The 17,123-nt window shown below is 34.8% G+C and overlaps 8 protein-coding genes across 8 annotated transcripts; 3 read left to right on the forward strand and 5 right to left on the reverse strand. All coding sequences in view use genetic code 12, as the record gives it.

Moving 5' to 3' along the window:
- Window positions 1–1,219: 1,219 nt before the first annotated feature.
- On the forward strand, window positions 1,220–2,725 carry MIT1 (mannosylinositol phosphorylceramide synthase catalytic subunit; the record flags this gene model as incomplete). Its single annotated transcript, XM_064885506.1, has 3 exons — window positions 1,220–2,124; window positions 2,323–2,502; window positions 2,587–2,725. The coding sequence occupies 3 exons, from the start codon at window positions 1,220–1,222 to the stop codon at window positions 2,723–2,725; spliced, it is 1,224 nt and encodes a 407-aa protein (XP_064737322.1).
- A 16-nt stretch (window positions 2,726–2,741) lies between these two features.
- Window positions 2,742–4,017, reverse strand: RJT21DRAFT_46845 (exosome non-catalytic core subunit). The gene has a single exon (XM_064884702.1). The coding sequence runs from the start codon at window positions 3,809–3,811 to the stop codon at window positions 2,879–2,881; it is 933 nt and encodes a 310-aa protein (XP_064737323.1). The 5' UTR covers window positions 3,812–4,017; the 3' UTR covers window positions 2,742–2,878.
- Window positions 4,018–4,046: 29 nt separating this feature from the next.
- SLP2 (Slp2p) lies at window positions 4,047–5,330 on the forward strand. Its single transcript, XM_064882214.1, has one exon. The coding sequence runs from the start codon at window positions 4,090–4,092 to the stop codon at window positions 5,203–5,205; it is 1,116 nt and encodes a 371-aa protein (XP_064737324.1). The 5' UTR covers window positions 4,047–4,089; the 3' UTR covers window positions 5,206–5,330.
- On the reverse strand, window positions 5,244–6,357 carry RJT21DRAFT_46839 (uncharacterized protein). Its single transcript, XM_064884701.1, has one exon. The coding sequence runs from the start codon at window positions 6,265–6,267 to the stop codon at window positions 5,281–5,283; it is 987 nt and encodes a 328-aa protein (XP_064737325.1). The 5' UTR covers window positions 6,268–6,357; the 3' UTR covers window positions 5,244–5,280.
- Window positions 6,358–6,771: 414 nt separating this feature from the next.
- On the reverse strand, window positions 6,772–8,823 carry RJT21DRAFT_131154 (uncharacterized protein; the record flags this gene model as incomplete). The annotated part of the gene is made up of 1 exon (XM_064883039.1): window positions 6,772–8,823. One exon carries the CDS (start codon window positions 8,821–8,823, stop codon window positions 6,772–6,774), a length of 2,052 nt encoding a protein of 683 aa, XP_064737326.1.
- Window positions 8,824–9,296: 473 nt separating this feature from the next.
- RJT21DRAFT_121786 (uncharacterized protein) lies at window positions 9,297–9,971 on the reverse strand. Its single transcript, XM_064882215.1, has one exon. The coding sequence runs from the start codon at window positions 9,949–9,951 to the stop codon at window positions 9,487–9,489; it is 465 nt and encodes a 154-aa protein (XP_064737327.1). The 5' UTR covers window positions 9,952–9,971; the 3' UTR covers window positions 9,297–9,486.
- RJT21DRAFT_121787 (cyclophilin-like domain-containing protein) lies at window positions 9,972–11,237 on the forward strand. Its single transcript, XM_064882216.1, has one exon. The coding sequence runs from the start codon at window positions 10,160–10,162 to the stop codon at window positions 11,099–11,101; it is 942 nt and encodes a 313-aa protein (XP_064737328.1). The 5' UTR covers window positions 9,972–10,159; the 3' UTR covers window positions 11,102–11,237.
- On the reverse strand, window positions 11,238–15,141 carry RJT21DRAFT_121788 (uncharacterized protein). The gene is given in 2 exon segments (XM_064882217.1): window positions 11,238–14,426; window positions 14,445–15,141. 2 exon segments carry the CDS (start codon window positions 14,668–14,670, stop codon window positions 11,323–11,325), a joined length of 3,330 nt encoding a protein of 1,109 aa, XP_064737329.1. The 5' UTR covers window positions 14,671–15,141; the 3' UTR covers window positions 11,238–11,322.
- Window positions 15,142–17,123: the final 1,982 nt, after the last annotated feature.

The following is a 17,123-nucleotide window of genomic DNA, read 5'->3' on the forward strand; positions in this document are numbered from 1 at the left end:
TTGACAAAGTCAAGGTCAATATTAGCGAAGGTCGTCTTATCGACACACTAAGTACATAGTCCTAGTCAAAAGCCTCATTCTAGTGATGCACAGTTCAGTTTACCAATAGCAGTGATAAAATAAAGTACAACAATATACGTATATATAATATATATGCCGCAATCGCAATAGTATAACAGAGCGCTTCAACTATATCATAACATAAACAAATAAACAAATAAACATATACACAAATACGTTGTACCGGTCTTTGTCGTCTTTGACATCTTTGTGATTGACATATATTGTACTGTATGCTGACAGACGAGACGGATTTAATGGATTTAATAATTTTCTCTGATACGATCTGTCCTGTATAGAGAACAAGTTTTATTCGGCGCGAATAGGAGAAGCTGTAAAATTCCAGGCTAACCTGTAAAGGAAAAGAAATTTTAGATCTTTATGACAGAAGATGATGGGGCATTGCCCAGCAATGTTAAGAATGGGCTATACTGATTATCAGTAATAATACTATCCCTAATACTACTATATATATAATATATTGTATTGTATGACCTAATAAACATTTCAATATGTAATATAATCTACTCTACTCTACTCATTACTCACTAATCGTAATTAACTTCAAGAATCCTCACTATTCTTTCTACTTTACACTACAGTCTTAAGTCTCACTCATCTGAAAACCCTGTATCTGAAAAAGCGACCCCTATATTGACTTGCGAAAAAAGGTAACAATAAATATACCATCTCGACAAAGAATACATTCCACTAACTATTAATTGTATTAGTACACCTGATTTTTATTTCAATTTCCATTTCTTTACTACTTATTATAAATCTATCTTATCTACTGTATAATAGTGGAATTTATCCCTGCCAAGCCTAGCCCAGTCCAGCTTTGCTCACCTCACTACCTAGCATTAGTTACTAAAATTTTATTTATTTATTTTTATTTATATTTCATTGCGGTGACTCTCCAACCATAGTCTGTTAACTGTTGTGATCACTACCAGAAATATCAGAAATACCAGAACTATCATAAGTAACATATATTTGGCTCACTTATCATTCACTAACTAACCCACTCTCCCATCAACTCCCCACTTACATTTTGTTCAAACTCATTCGTTAATCGCATTCGTCCACTTTATGGACTTCACATTATAGACATTGCATTTACTTTCACTTTTATAATTAAATATTAATTATTAACAATATGAGGAAAGAATTAAAATATATCATTGGAGCTCATGTTCTATTCATACTATACTTGGTATATTTAACTTTTGATTTAATTACCTTATTACATGATGATTCATTTAGTGATGCCTTATTAGATGTTGAATTAAATCCTCCTGATGGTACATTAAATAAAAAGCTAATAATTCCTAAAATTATTCATCAAACTTATAAAACAACTGAAATCCCTGAAGTTTGGAAAGCAGGTCAACAAGCTTGCGTAGATTTACATCCTGATTATCAATATATTCTTTGGACAGATGAAATGGCACGCGACTTCATCTCTGAAGAATATCCTTGGTTTTTAAAGACTTGGGATCGTTATCCTTATCCTATTCAAAGAGCTGATGCTATAAGATATTTTGCTTTAGTTCATTATGGTGGAGTATATATTGATTTAGATGATGGATGTGAAAGAAGACTTGATCCTTTATTAACTGTTCCTGCTTTTGTTCGTAAAACAATACCTACCGGAATTTCTAATGATGTTATGGGTGCTGTACCTCATCATGAATTCTTTAAAAAAGTCTTGGATTCTTTACAAAATTATCAACGTAATTGGTTAGTACCTTATATAACCATTATGTTTTCAACTGGTCCATTATTTCTTTCAGTTATGTGGAAACAATATAAAAGATGGGGTGTACCTGAAGCAGGTAAAGTTCGAATTCTTTTACCAGAAGATTATAAAACTAAAAGTTATTCATTCTTTGCTATTGCTCCTGGTTCTTCATGGCATTTAGATGATGCTAAATTCATTAAAGGCATGGCTAATCATATTGGTTTAGCTGTATTTTGTGGATTTCTTATTGCTGGTTTAATCTTTTATCTTGAATATTTATTTTATTCATGGGTAATTTCAAATAATTTTAAGAAATTAATGTATAAGATTGGTATTACTATTGGATCTATCATTAATGCATTCCTTAGATTAATTAAATCAGCCATTCCTCAAGCATTCCTTTCATCTGGTCAAGGAACTTCTTCAACTGATAAAGGTGAATATACTGAAGTTCCTACCTCATCTGAAATTAAATTTAATCATACATCAGATAAACATAATCACCCAAATTCTAATAGAAACAGTGATAGACCTGTCCTTTCAATCTTTTCCTTTTTCACTAGAAAACAACAAAATTTCGTTAAGAGAAGATCAAGAAAGGATTCCAACTTGCCTGTCAATTTGGATTACTTGGACCAATTGAATGATGATGCTGAAGTGATCACTATAGATGATCATCATTCGCATTCGCACTCATCGTCAACGTCTTCGACTTCTAATCCAACTTCGAATTTGAATTCTCCTAAAGGTTTAGGTTTTGGTTTAGCCGATGATGCACCAAGTTCCCCCACCCACCATAATGTCACTACTAATAATAATAATAATAACAATAATACCACTTCCACTACCACAACCACAACCACCACTCCTAATGATGATGGAGAAAATTATATCTCCAAAAATAACGATAGTCTTGTATGATAATAACATTAATAATCTAGTATAGATACTTCATGAACTTTTTAATTAACTTTGCACTCTTTCATCCCCCTTTACATCTACATTATTTAATCTTTACTTTTTATTAACATTTTTTTAATTTTTGTTTATAACGTAATATACACTAGTATAAAGCTAACGGTCAGCTCCTACTTGTAATAATTTCAAGTTTAATTCGTCAAACCTTTGCTGTTCATGGTCTTTAATTAATTTTTTCATTAAATCAGTTAATTCATCCACTACTTTAATTGATCCAAGAGCTAAATCTACTAATAAACTTGCATCTATCGGTATACCACCATTTTTACTTAATTGGATAATTTCTCGATTCTTATTTAAAGTTATAATGATACTACCACTTTTTAATAGATCTTCTTTATAATCACAATCTAATAAATAAATATCATCAGAAGTTGATTCTCCCTTAATGTTTACTTCTTGTTGATTTGTTATATTATAAAAACAATAAGTAAGACATACAGGTACATGTAAAATACTTAAAGGTTGAGGTTCTCGTTCATTAATATCATGAACTATAATATCTTCACCTCCATTAATTATACTTATATCTGGTTTTTTAAAATGTTGTAATGCTAACATAACTCCAAAACATCCAATATCAATAAAATTCCCATCATAATTTAAAAAATTTAAATCAACAGTAATATTCCAAACTTTTTCACCTGCTATAATACAAAGACTTTCTAAATCAAGTGAATTAGATCTTCTTATAGATTTTTCAATAATTCTACTAATTAATACTTCCTCATCAGAATTTTTACCATTCTCAAATTTAGCACTTGCCATAGAATTAATTTCACAATTGATATTAAATATTCCTTCAAATGGTCGATCTTCAAATGGTTTCCGTATATAACTACTAACTCGTACACTTATTTTATTTTTTCCCCATTCTAATTCAACATATCCATATTCTTCTTTACTAAGATGAATATTATGGGGGTAACGAATCTCATCAAATCGACGTCCATTTAACCGGATTCCGGCCTTTAACCCTTCGATAAAGTACGCCCTCTCATTGGTCGATACGTCTACGCTTCTGGACATCTTGTACCACTGCCACTACCACTTTCTTATGTATCTATATGTTATAGTTTAGTCTTCTCTTCTCTCGAGTCAGATATCTCTGCTCTCTCATTATGAATTTTTCAGTAGGCTTTTCTCCTGCACACAGAGTCAGAGACAGTTTCCCAATCGAGACGAAGTCCGAGCCGCACCCAACCTACCACTCATTTTCCATGGACATGCCCAAAGGGGAAATTGAAAATCCTCTACCCTTTGGCCACTGACTTGTATTGAAACATCAGAAATATACATAGTAAAATATGTTGAGTAGATCACTAACAGTATCGGCTGTAAGTGTACCAGTCACAAGACTTTCTCCGGCTATTTTAAGCTACGGATTAAGAAGATTTGGAGTTAATATTAGTAGTAATAGATATTTTACTGGTGGACCAGGTAATGGCAATGGACTTAATAATTATATTCCTCCTTCATTAAATTTCTTTCAAAGAGAACAACTTCCTGCTAATACCATAGTAAGATTTGTACCTCAACAAACTGCTTGGATTGTAGAAAGAATGGGGAAATTTCATCGTATTTTACCTCCTGGTTTAACATTTCTTATTCCATTTCTTGATAAAGTTGCTTATGTTCAATCACTTAAAGAATCAGCTATTGAAATCCCTAGTCAAAATGCTATAACTAGTGATAATGTATCATTAGAATTAGATGGTATTTTATATATTAAAGTTATTGATCCTTATAAAGCAAGTTATGGAGTTGAAGATTTTAAATTTGCTATTAGTCAATTAGCTCAAACAACTATGAGATCAGAAATTGGATCTATGACATTAGATGCTGTATTAAAGGAAAGACAAGCACTTAATATTAATATTAATCAAGTTATAAATGAAGCTGCTAGAGATAATTGGGGTGTAGAATGTCTTAGATATGAAATAAGAGATATTCATCCACCTCAAAATGTATTAGATGCAATGCATAGACAAGTATCAGCAGAAAGATCTAAAAGAGCCGAAATTTTAGAATCTGAAGGTACAAGACAATCAAAGATTAATATTAGTGAAGGTGAAAAGCAAAGTATAATTTTATCATCCGAAGCTAATCAACAAGAACAAATTAATAGAGCCAATGGTGAAGCTCAATCAATTCTTTTGAAATCAGAAGCTACTGCTCAAGCCATTAAGAATATTGCTCAAGCTATAAGAGATACTCCTGGTGGTGAACAAGCAGTTAGCTTACAAGTAGCTCAAGAATATATTAAAGAATTTGGTAAATTAGCTAAGGAAACTAATACTGTAGTACTTCCAGCTAATTTGGGTGATCTTGGAGGTTTAATGGCTTCTGGATTATCCTTATACAAGGGCTTAAATAGTACTGTAGAATCAACATCATCTACTGCTAATAAAATTAAAAAATAGGCGTTATATCTAAGAACAAATGTACATATTTTATCTATCAATATATATATTTATATATATTTATAATTCATTCATTCACTTGGCTGCTCTCTTAAAGAACCCATCTAGTGCTCCCTTGCCTATGGCGACTTTCTTGATTTCCTTTTTCTTGACAGGCTTGGCACCTCCCTTTGCCAGTTTCTTGCCACTAGTGGCGTTGGCCGTAGATTGCACTATAGCGTTCATGTTATCTTCTATGGCTTGTAATTTCTTTTTGGTGGTGGATAAGTTGGCCAAGTATGTATCCAAAGGTTGGAAGTCATAGTTAAAGTGTTTAATATAGTCATGTTTGAATTGGGTGGTTAAGTAGGAATCTATAATAAAGTCAATGGAATAGTGTAAGCTTAGTAAATCAATGATTTCTTGTTTGGGTAAGACCCCATTATGATCGTATAACTTTGATTTTATATGGCTGTATATAGTGTAATCGCCACTTTGTGAATGTATGTACTGGTTGAGTGCTTCAACTTTCACTTTAATCCATTCCAACGATCGAGTCTTGTTGAACTTATAGAAGAATTCATCATTCTCTTCTATCTCATCACTAATCAACAGTAATGCATCGGTATATACCTTTACAGGAACCGTATCGATCCATTCATTCTGAGGGAATATCAGAGACAATTTGTCAATGAAATCATGCACAGTTATATAGTTTTTGGTGAAGGTATCTTCATGATTAAGGACTATACTCAATACCAAATAGACAAAGTTGAAGGTGTTGGATACCGTAAGGGAACTGGACTGTAAAACAGCACCAGTTCCAGCTTCAGCACCATCTTCTTTTGGTGACTCAAATATATATGACTTGACTGCATTCCCATTCTTTAGTAATACCGCCTTCTCTCCATAAGGGTTGACTCCTTTGACTTGACTCAATTCGTAGATGCGTTGCTCATCAACGAGATACGGTTTGTATTGAGTAAGATCTTTCGGTATGGGCATCCGAATAAGTTTATAGGATTTAGAGACATTCTGTGCTGCTGGTAAGAGAATGACTTTAGTCGAAGCATCCACCAACATTGTGTAGAAGGACGAGGATGTAGTAGTAATAGTGTGGGGTTATAGTATAGAGGCAGTGGAAGTGAAAAATTATGGACGCGTCGGTTGCAAAAAGGTAGTGTAGGGGAGAAGAAGAACAGTACAGCGGGTACAAGTAGAAGAGTACACCGGTAGAAGAGTAGTGTAATGGTGATATAATATTATGGTATTGTAGAATATTTAGGAGTAGTAGTATGGTATGACTGAGTAGTGTAAAGTACTATTATTAGGAGTGGTGTTGGTATTTTTGTAAGAGTATTGTTACAGTGAATAAAATATGATATTAACAGAAGCGTATTGTTAGAAGAGAAGTATGGCATATTAAGTATGGTATATTAAGAAAGTATTGCTGTAGTATATTTAGCAGTACAGAGCTAACATTATACTCACACAAATTATATTAAGCAGTCTATTTCTACAATACACCTGTTCAATCTAATTCTATAATTAATAAATAGTATATATTCTAAACCACTCTTCACTCAACTACAACCCGACCATAGATCGTATAACATTGACTACTGCATCAATAGATGATAAGATAACCATTACTGTACCAAACACACTAAAACTTAATGAACTCATAGATGCAGCTCTTGGATCAACAGTAAGAAGATGAGCAGTAGCAATGGCTCCACAATTAATTCCTAAAGTAACCCCTCTAGTTACGTAATCATTCTTAGCAACTCTAGTTAATTTAAAAAGATAATCTCCAACTAATACTCCACAAATCCCACTTAATATAGTACAAACTGCCATAAGTGATACAGAACCTCCAAGAGCTAACATAAGAGGTTGACCAAGAGCTAATGTAATAGATCTACCAATAAATCCAATTGATCTAGTAGGTTCAATTCCAATCCTATGACATACTATAGGATATACAAAGAATGATAATGACATTGATGCCATACAAGGAGTCATTAATACCCAGAAATTCTTAATAAAATCTCGACGATGAGTAAACATTGGTAAACTTAAAGATACAATCGATATATCTAATAATGAAGCTAAAACATCTCCACATCCTGGCCATTTATATAATAATGTCTCATCATGAGGAGGCATTAAATCTGTTTGTCCATTGTTATACATTAATTCAGAACTGAATAAATTTAAATAAGTTCTTCCTGTTCTATAATATTCTAAATCTAATAGAAATCCTTGAAGTTTGCCTTGATGATAAATTAATGAACCAATAAAGCAAAATAATAAAATGAGAAAAGTCAGAATTAAAATTGGGTGAGCAAATCTTCTAGTTGATGGCCATTTTTGAGGAATTGATAAGGCAATATAGAATGACAATACAGTAATACTTAAATGATAAGGTAAAAATAAATGTATAGAAGGAATGAAATAGAATGGTAATGAACAAATAAACATTAATCCATAGAATAACCAATCAAAATATTCAGTAATGAATAGAACTATGATTTGAGATTTCTTACTTAAATGGGCAGCAAGTGTTGATTCTTTATCCGATTCACTCTCTAATGGTTCATTAACAATATCTTCTTCTGTTGCTGATTGAGCTAATGATGGTAATGAAAGTTGTGATGGAGTTGGTTTATGGAAAGTTGATGTAGATCCATCATGAGGTAACTTCTGATGAGCTGGTTGAGGTTCAGGAATAATATCTGCTCCTTCAGTTACAAAGGGATTTTCATGAATAGATAAAGTTCTTGGTTTTGAATTAGTAGTTGAATCAGAAGTATCTCTATTTATACCAGTAGATCTTAAACTTTGTATATCTATGGTGGTTATGTCATCTCTCATATGAGATAAAAGACTTTGAGAATTGGTATTAAATGTTTGTAATTCTATAATTTCATTATCTTCATCACCTGATCCTATAGAAGCTTCTTGATCATCAAAATCAGTTTCTCCACTAGTTGCAAGATGCATCTTAGTATCATCTTTATGCCAGCCAAAGTGATCTAAGATAATTCTTAATCCCCATACAAAATATACATCAAAGAAGAATAATGCTAAGAAACCTATAACAAATACTCCAGCAATTTTCATACATTCAACAAAAGTTATAGGTTGACTTAATGGTAAAGTTACAAAACTTGGGATAAAATATACATTGATCCATTTTAATGAAAAGTTCATACAGGGTTTTGTTAATGTTAAGTATTGAGTTAATAACCAAGAACTTCCATAACTTATCCGTTTAATATGTTCATTATCATTTTTATTGGGTAAAGTAGATAATGAATTTAATACTACCAATAGTATAAGATTTACCAACATCATTAATACTGAAGCTGGGAATTTAAAGTGGATTACATTAGTGAGTAATTGGTTAATACCATATAATATTACAAAAAGTACTAGTACTCCAATTAATATAAGAATATATGAATGATAGATATGACTTAATGAATACCATAATCCATAAGCTATCCCATTGACTATATCTGATATAGTGATATCTTTCCAGAAATTAGTACGAGTGTCTGTGGTAATATCACCGTCTGTATCCGATACAGTAATGGAGATAGGCCCGTCCGATATAGTAGTGTTAACCGACATATATGGTTATTTTATAGTGATATTGATAACGATAGTGATGGAATTGAGAAAAGTTTTCCGGGGTATGTGAAAAATTATTCTTTAGTGGTTGTACAACAAAATTACGTACAATTGTATTTGGATAGATGATTTATTGATTGGAGTGGTATGAGTCCGAATAAGGAATAGTGATCGTATATATAGTGCTTATTACATTATAGTGCCAAGCAGTAGTTCGGTAATTGATAAGTGACGTCGGTGATAGACCCGATAGTGCGGGAGAACGGAGATCAGAGTCAGGAGAGTCATGAGAGTCATGAGAGTCATGATGTCAGATGACTCTGGTAGTATAGTACTGAACAGATGAAGTATGACTAGTATAACTACTAAGACTAGTGAGTAGTGAGACAAGTGAGTAGTAAGACTAGTAGGTGGTATTACTAGTAGGTAGTATTACTAGTGAGTAGTATGAGTCGTAAGACTATATCTGTATTGTTTGTATACATCTACTCTGTATCTATTGTATGCCTAGTACTATATCTACAGTTTCTAGAATGATGAGTATCTACAATTTCTAGTAACACAGTATGTAGACTATTCAGTAACTGCCTTCATATCTACAGTAATTTCACAGTAATTTACAATTGACTATTTATTAGTATACTATCTATGTATACAATGCATTTATTCTTGAGCTTCAATAATATCCTTAAACTCCTCCTTGGCATATCTTAATCCACAATATCCACACGAATGAGCTCGTGCAGGATCTAAATTAATGAATACTTTAGGATGTCCCTGTAATGTGCTACCTTTATTACCATCACATACAGCTATATTACCTTCTTCATGACTTAAATATCTAATAGGTTCTTTAGCAATTAAATCTATAGCAGCATAAGCTCTTGGTTGTTGATCTAATTCTCTTTGAACAAATCTAACCGGATGTTTACTAACAATATTTATTCTGGATTCTTGACTATCTGACCAAGTAGTACTTCTATTAGGAGCTTGATTAACTACTACTTCATTGTCTTTTAATTCCTCTTTGGTTAATCCTGTAGATGTGGTTTTTGGTCTGGGGACTACCACGGAGTTGTATCTAACGAGTCTTAAAGCTCTAACTCCATTTGTGGTTCTGGCTAACATGCTGAGTGTGATTATTATACAATAGTTAAGTGTACTGATGGATGGTCGAAAATTCTTATTCGTTATTAGTTGATTGGTCTGGTGGTGTGTGCAGGAAAGAACGGAAACATCACGAGCACACACGTTCCGGAAAGTCGGAATTTGAACAAGAAGAGCATCGGAACTTGTGAAATAATCCACTAGTTAATTATTATTGATAGATCCATTAATGACCTCCTTAGAACCAGAAACTACCGCTAAGGTGCGTATAGTGACTAGTAAAGGTCCTATAGATATAGATATCTGGGCACGTGAAATTCCAACCACATCGCAGCTATTCTTACAGAATTGTGTGGATGGTAAGTATGATGGTCGGAAGTTTAATATTACCTATAATAATAATGTCATAGTGGCTGGAAGCATTGATAAAGAATCAGAGAGTACATACGATCTTGAAGATGAGTTCCATTCAAGGATTCGGAGTAATAGTAAGTTTATGTTGTGTCCCATTAAGGAAGATTCCGAGGTAAAGAACCATCAATCATTGGAATCGTTTATGATTACAACCGAGATAATACCGAGCTTTACTCGAAGGTATAATATCTTTGGGAAGATTACAGGAGATTCTGTCTATACGATACGAAAAATTCGAGATGATGACGTAGTTGATGAAAATGGTGAGCCATTATATCCGGTGGTGATTGAGAGAATAGAGGTGGTGGAGGGATACTTTGAATTGGAGAGAAAAGTAGAACCAAAGGAGAAGGCGAAGGAGAGTGGGAGTGAGAAGAAGAGGAAACGAGTGGTGCAGTTGAGTTATGAGGAGGAGGAAGAAAGTGTGCAGGTGAAGATGAGGGCGCAGGGGAGGAGTGAAGATATAGACGAGGAACAGATAAAAGAGCCTGTAGAAGAGGAAGTGCATATAGAAGAGGCAGAGAAAGAAGAGGCAGAGAAGGAAGAGGAGGAGAAGGAGACTGAGAAGGAGAAGGAGACTGAGAAGGAACATGTACCAGAAGAGGAAGAGGAAGAGGAAGAGTCTGGGTCTGAGTCTGAGTCTGACTCAGATGCTGAGTCACACCCAATTCATGTGTCAGCCTCTCAGCTCACTCGGGATCGTCAGCTTGACTCTGACTACGACTCTAATCTCGATCTCACCTCTGACGAAGAGTAGTGTGAGTACTAAGTGTATAGTGTGTAATGTACTTAATAGAAGTATACTGTCATATGTTTTGTATTAGAGGATTACTATAGACTAAGTACATTCCATTGGTTACACATAGTTGACATCATCTCTTGTATAGTATCTATATTATGTATTTATTTTATATAGTATCTATGTATAGTATAGAGTATATATATATCATATCTAGTATATACAGCACTTCAAAGCCCTCATCTCTCAGACACTCTCGTATACCCTGGCAATTCACTACTATTATTCCTCATCCTCCTCATTCTCTCATCTATCCTCTCATCATCAATATCAATCTCATCAAAATTCAACTCCTCATCAAGCCAAGGATGCTCAAGTAATGACCCAGCATCAAATCGGTCATGAGGATTGAATCGAAGACATTTTAAGATTAAATCACTAATCAACTTAACTTGAATATCTTGAGGATGAAATTTATACTTTTCTATAAGTACATCTCTTAAACCCCAATACTTTAAATTAAAGATATTCTTAAATACAATCTCATTATTTAATGCATTAAGTTTAAAGAATTTCGAAGTTAATTTACTATCCAAAAGGTATTCATCCAGAGGGAAATGTCCTAATAATTCAATGATTTGAGCTAAATGATCTTCATCCTTTTCAAAATATTGTCCATCATGAGGATCAAAGAGGTAATCACCTGTAATTAATTCAAATATTATACATCCAACTGACCAAAGATCAGTAGATGAACCCCAAGATTTATATTTCAAAAGGATTTCTGGTGATCTATATTGTCTGGTTTGAATCTGATTGGTGAAATGGAAATTAGTGAATGTAGCATTACCTAAATCAGCAATCTTTATCGATATATCTGGTCCTGGATGTCTTTTACTATCAACTGGCTCTTCTTCGTCATCTTCTTCTTTCATAGAGGCAAGAGATATGGTTCCTGTTCCTACTGCTGCCTTCTGACTGAGTACTGAATGTTTATCCTTATCCTTATCCTTTTCCTTTACTTTATCCTTTTCTTTATCATCTTCATTATAACTCACCTCTTTAAAGAAGATCTCTTGATTCATAGATGAACTTAATGGTTTAGAACTTCTTATAGGAGTTACTGAATGAGCTGAAATCGAATTCTTAGACTTCTTATAATGGAAAGAACTTACAGAATTAGTTGAAGCTACTGAATGATTTCGAGAATTCGATAATGAAGTAGATGTTGGTTGTCTCTTCTTAATAGAAGTAGATGAACTTTTCCTACCAAAGAGTGATAAAAGTCCAGGAGGTTTCCCCAGATGAGGGAGGGGCAGCAGTACGGGGGGGATTATACCCAATTTGGCTACTTTCTCTAATTCAATCACTTTAATTAGTCGATTGATATCCTTTACTTCTATCAAGATATTTTCAGGCTTCAAGTCCGTATGGATAACTCCACATCGATGCATATAGTCAAGAGCCAATAGTAATTGTCTAACAATCTGACGGACTAAATTGAGAGGGATTCCACCAGAGTACTGAGAGTTGGCAAGTAATTTGAGGAGAGATGAAGAGTTTAATTGAGATTCCAAGCTGTTATTATTGTTGTGACTGTTTTGATGGTTGTGGTGGTTGTGATGATGGTGTTCTTCTGGTTCAGTTTCGGAGCTGATGGATACAGCTGATGAGGAGACCCCTGGTGGTTGATGGTGTTGGTCTAGAGAGATACTGGGAGTGATGGTGATGGAGTTGGAATGAGGGGAGATGGAGCTTCTGTGTTTGGAGGTGGGTTTCTTGGTGAGGCCCAAGCTTAACATGGACTTTGTATTTTTCTTAAAGTATTTGGAGTCCCACTTGCCGAACTTCATATTGGGGGTGGTTGTTAGAGGAGTTGCATTAGTTGGTGGTGGTACTGCTGCTGTAGTAGTAGTAGCAGCAGCAGTGGCTGTAGTTGGTGGTGGTGGTGGTGGTTGTGCAGCTGTTGGTTCAGCGACTGTTGCTGCTTCTACAGCCTTGCTCTTCCCCACACTCAGATACAACTGCTTATACTTGTAGATCAAGTTCAATACATTCTCTCCCAATATCTCAAACACCATACACACATGATTCCCATTGGGTCCTATAATCTGAAAGTTATCTAATAGCTTCATGATATGTTTATAGCCCGGATGAAGTTGAGGATCATGATCATGCCAGTATTGTTTGGCTGTGGTTAGACGACTGTAATGAATTGGATCACTTAATGCTTTAAGGATTCTAATCTCATCTTCTGCCGCTTCCAAGTAGTTCTTATTGGATTTGACAAACTTAATGGCTACATAGAATTCTGCTGTGTTTTCTTCTTCGGTATTAATGGGTGATGACTCATAGTCCATAACATTCAAATTAGGATTATACCGAGACTTGGCTAGCCATACCGTTGAGAAATGTCCCCAACCTAATTTCCGGAGTATGATATATTCCCGATTGGGGAATGTCTTCGAATAGTATGTCTCACCTTTTGAAACAGGATGATAACCTCCGACTTTATATTCGAATTCATTCTCTTCATTCTTAGGATCGAAATTGAGATCCGACTCCAGATCAGAGAGGTATGCCGTCAAGTCCTGCGTTTCATCAAAGGCAAATTGATTGTCTGATACTAAATTGTTGGGCACCGAGGGGTCGGAAGTGAGTGGTATTTCCGGTGAGTGGTGAGTCGAATTGGGATGCGAATATAGTGGATCAGTAGGGTTAGTGGTAGTGGTAGTGCTATTGCTGTTGTGAGGGTTGTTACTGTGGACGTTTACCGGATTAGAGAAGGATGCTATACGCAATAAGTTCCGGAGATTTCTCTTTGGTGGTGGAAGTGGTGCTAATGGTTGTGATTGTGGTTGTGGTTGTGTTGATACTGCAGATGGAACTGGTTGTGATTGAACTTCTGTATCATGACTAACTATCATCAGATCGTTCTTGGTCATACTGGAAGTCTGATCAATGTAACTTTCTGATTCAAAATGCGATGTCATCTCCGAATTCTGGAGTGATATACACTCTGCTGTGAATGACGTATATCTCTCTTGATCACTATTCATATGGGAGTAATTCTGAGGAGAGATGGTGGCTACCGATAATCTATGCATGGTATCTGTTACTGCTGCTGGGGGTACAGCGATGGGGGATTGCAACGTGATTTCTTCTTCTTCTACTACTTCTTCTTCTTCTTCGTCGGGCTCATTATCATTATCATTATCATTGTAATCGTCATTATCATTATCATTATCGTTGTCATTGTCATTGTCGCTCGTTATTATGGTGATGTCGTTCAAGTCCGATATGATATTGGCCGGAGCAGCCTTTAGAGTCGGAGCAGCCTTTAGAGTCGGAGCAGCCTTTAAAGTCGGAGTAGTCGTAGGATTATTGGTGGTGGTAGTCGTACTGTTTACTGAGGTACTGGGGGAGATTATCGGTAGCTTTTTGAAGAGAGTTCCAAACAATTTAGTCTTTCTGGTGGTTGTTTCTTCATTGGATGTAGTAGACTCGGCCGGAAGCTCGGCCGAAACGATTTCTGTGGTATCTGAAGTACTATTCATGCTGGGATTACTTCGGTTGATTAGGAGCATGGTACGGTGGTCTAGTGGTATGCACTGCTATAGTGATAGTAAAATTTTGTGGTGCTGATAGTAGTAATATTTAGTGTAATTAGTGATATGTAGTGGTAGTAGTAGCAATAGTATTTAATGGACGTAATATTTATTAGTAGTATTTATTGGTGATATTTATTAGTATATTCAGGACCACAATATAGTGACAAGTACAACGTATGCAGTCACTTTCAACAACCTAGTAGTGATCTGCAACTGTTGTGGTGGTAGTGGGGGAGATGGCAGTGTAAATTAGTAATAAGGGTCTATGGTAACTATGGCGGAGTAAGGGGAGCTCACGTGTGGGCATGCGCGTGATCCGGGGGATACTTCCTGATACAGTAATTGCTTTAATAAGTATAAGTTCTTAAATTACTAGTAGTTAAGTAGTGGCAGTGATGGTGCTAGTGTGTTGTTATTCAAGTAATGGTTGTAGTTGTAGTAGTGTGAGTCTACTGGTTACGCTTACTGTTGCCTGTTGGGGTTGCCTGTGTCGTCAGTGCTGGAGATGCCCAATGAGACTGTCCTGCACACGCCTCCTCCACACTACGACATACTTTGAAATTCTACGACATACTACGACATACTATGCTAGGCTTATTCCACAACATTACCTTTTGTATCTACGACATCTATAATTAATGTTTATTCTACTATACTGTACTATGCTTATTCTGCTTTACTGTACTATGCTTATTCTACTATATTTGGCTATACTATACCATTCTGTACCATACCATGTTATTAATTTCAAATTACACTACTATGGTAGCGTACTTACAATACTTTTATTTCAGCTCGCTGTGACTATCTCTATCTGACATGTCCCCTGACTATGACTCGTCTATTTTCTTTCTCTTGGCACTAATACAGCCGTATCCAAAGTATGTAACCTATCCATATACCTTAGCTACAACGGACTTGTAACTCTATGGCTTATTTTCAAATAATTCGTTACTGAGCACATGGGGGGTGTAGTATATATGCTTATTTGGTTCCTTTTGACTCATTGCTCTTGCTTTCACATCGCATTTATTATATGTCATTATTTTTTCATGGATTATGGTCCGAAATCCCGACATGCATTCCCCGACTGAAAAACTTATTCCCGGCACGAATAAGTATTTAACGTACTCAACGTTTGTTCTTCATCTGGTCAAGTCATTGTTCGAATGTACTGTTAGCAATTATTATTTATTGGTCTAGCGTACCCGCCTGAGTCTTCACACGCGATTTTCACCAGTTGTTATGCTGCTCAACTATAACAATACCATAACAATGTTTCTTACATTTCATTATTTTTAAAATCTATTGCGTTCTCTAAGCAGACCGGGAATCTCCCCGATCTGCTTGTAATGGACAATTGCATCTTCTAACATGGAGATTTTGCGATAAACTTTGAGGAGTATAATTAAAAGCAACTAAATGTAAATAAATAGATAACCTTATTTTAATTTACGGAGAATGTTAGTGTAATGTTTCGGGTCATGTTAGATGAAGTACAATTAACGAATGATCCTGTCACGATTCTTCTATTCACGAACTTTATTCAATCAGCCACGACAATTTTCTGTTTTTCTTCCGTTTTCTGTTATTATTTCCAGATAGTAGGCTTTTATATTAAGCGTGCTTCCTAATAATATTATTATTTGTATAATTATTTTATTCTTCAGTTATACCCATATATGGATATATTACCTTCTAATAAAGTCAATTGATATCATGCTCATTATCAAAAATTTAAACAGAAAAAAGTGAGGGCTGTCGGTCTGTACGTATTAAGGGGCAATTTTGCGCATGTTAATTACTTTGGTCTAATAGAAGGAAAATTTAGCGAACTCGTGGCAAGTAGTTGGAATATGATCTACACAAACTAGCAATGATTATAGTAATACTTTTAACTATTTTAACTATGACTCTGAAAGTAGTTTAAATTAATTTGTTCAATACTTCTATGGGGTGTAGAGAATCATGGGTAATTCTCAGTTATGAAAGAGGAAAAAGCAAAAGGTAAATGGAGAAAGAGCAAAGAAAATAAAAAATTAGTAGAAAATAAATTAAAAATAAAAAATAAAAAATAAAAAAAAGCATATTGAGAGCCGTTCGAACATAGCAAATAATTGCCTAATTAGGCAACGATGTGAGCGGATGGGTTTCTCATCCTTGACTCCAGGTGGGTTCAAGAAATTTGTTCAGATGTTCCATTTTGAAGTCATGTTACCGACAAGACCTTTGAAAGATTCATTGACATGGTTGATTATAGTATCGTGCTGTTAAACAATAAAAAGACAAGTAAATAAAGTATAATACGGTTTGAGCTTATCTTAGACCACATTTCATCCCTCTTACTATTTAGGATAAATTTAAATTCTCCTTCTTACCTAAACTTCCCCCTCCCTCCATAAATCCGTTCTATACCTAACATAAGTCCT

This window comes from Scheffersomyces amazonensis, assembly GCF_036850825.1.
Source record: "Scheffersomyces amazonensis strain UFMG-HMD-26.3 chromosome Unknown RJT21scaffold_5, whole genome shotgun sequence".
Lineage (NCBI taxonomy): Eukaryota > Fungi > Ascomycota > Pichiomycetes > Serinales > Debaryomycetaceae > Scheffersomyces > Scheffersomyces amazonensis.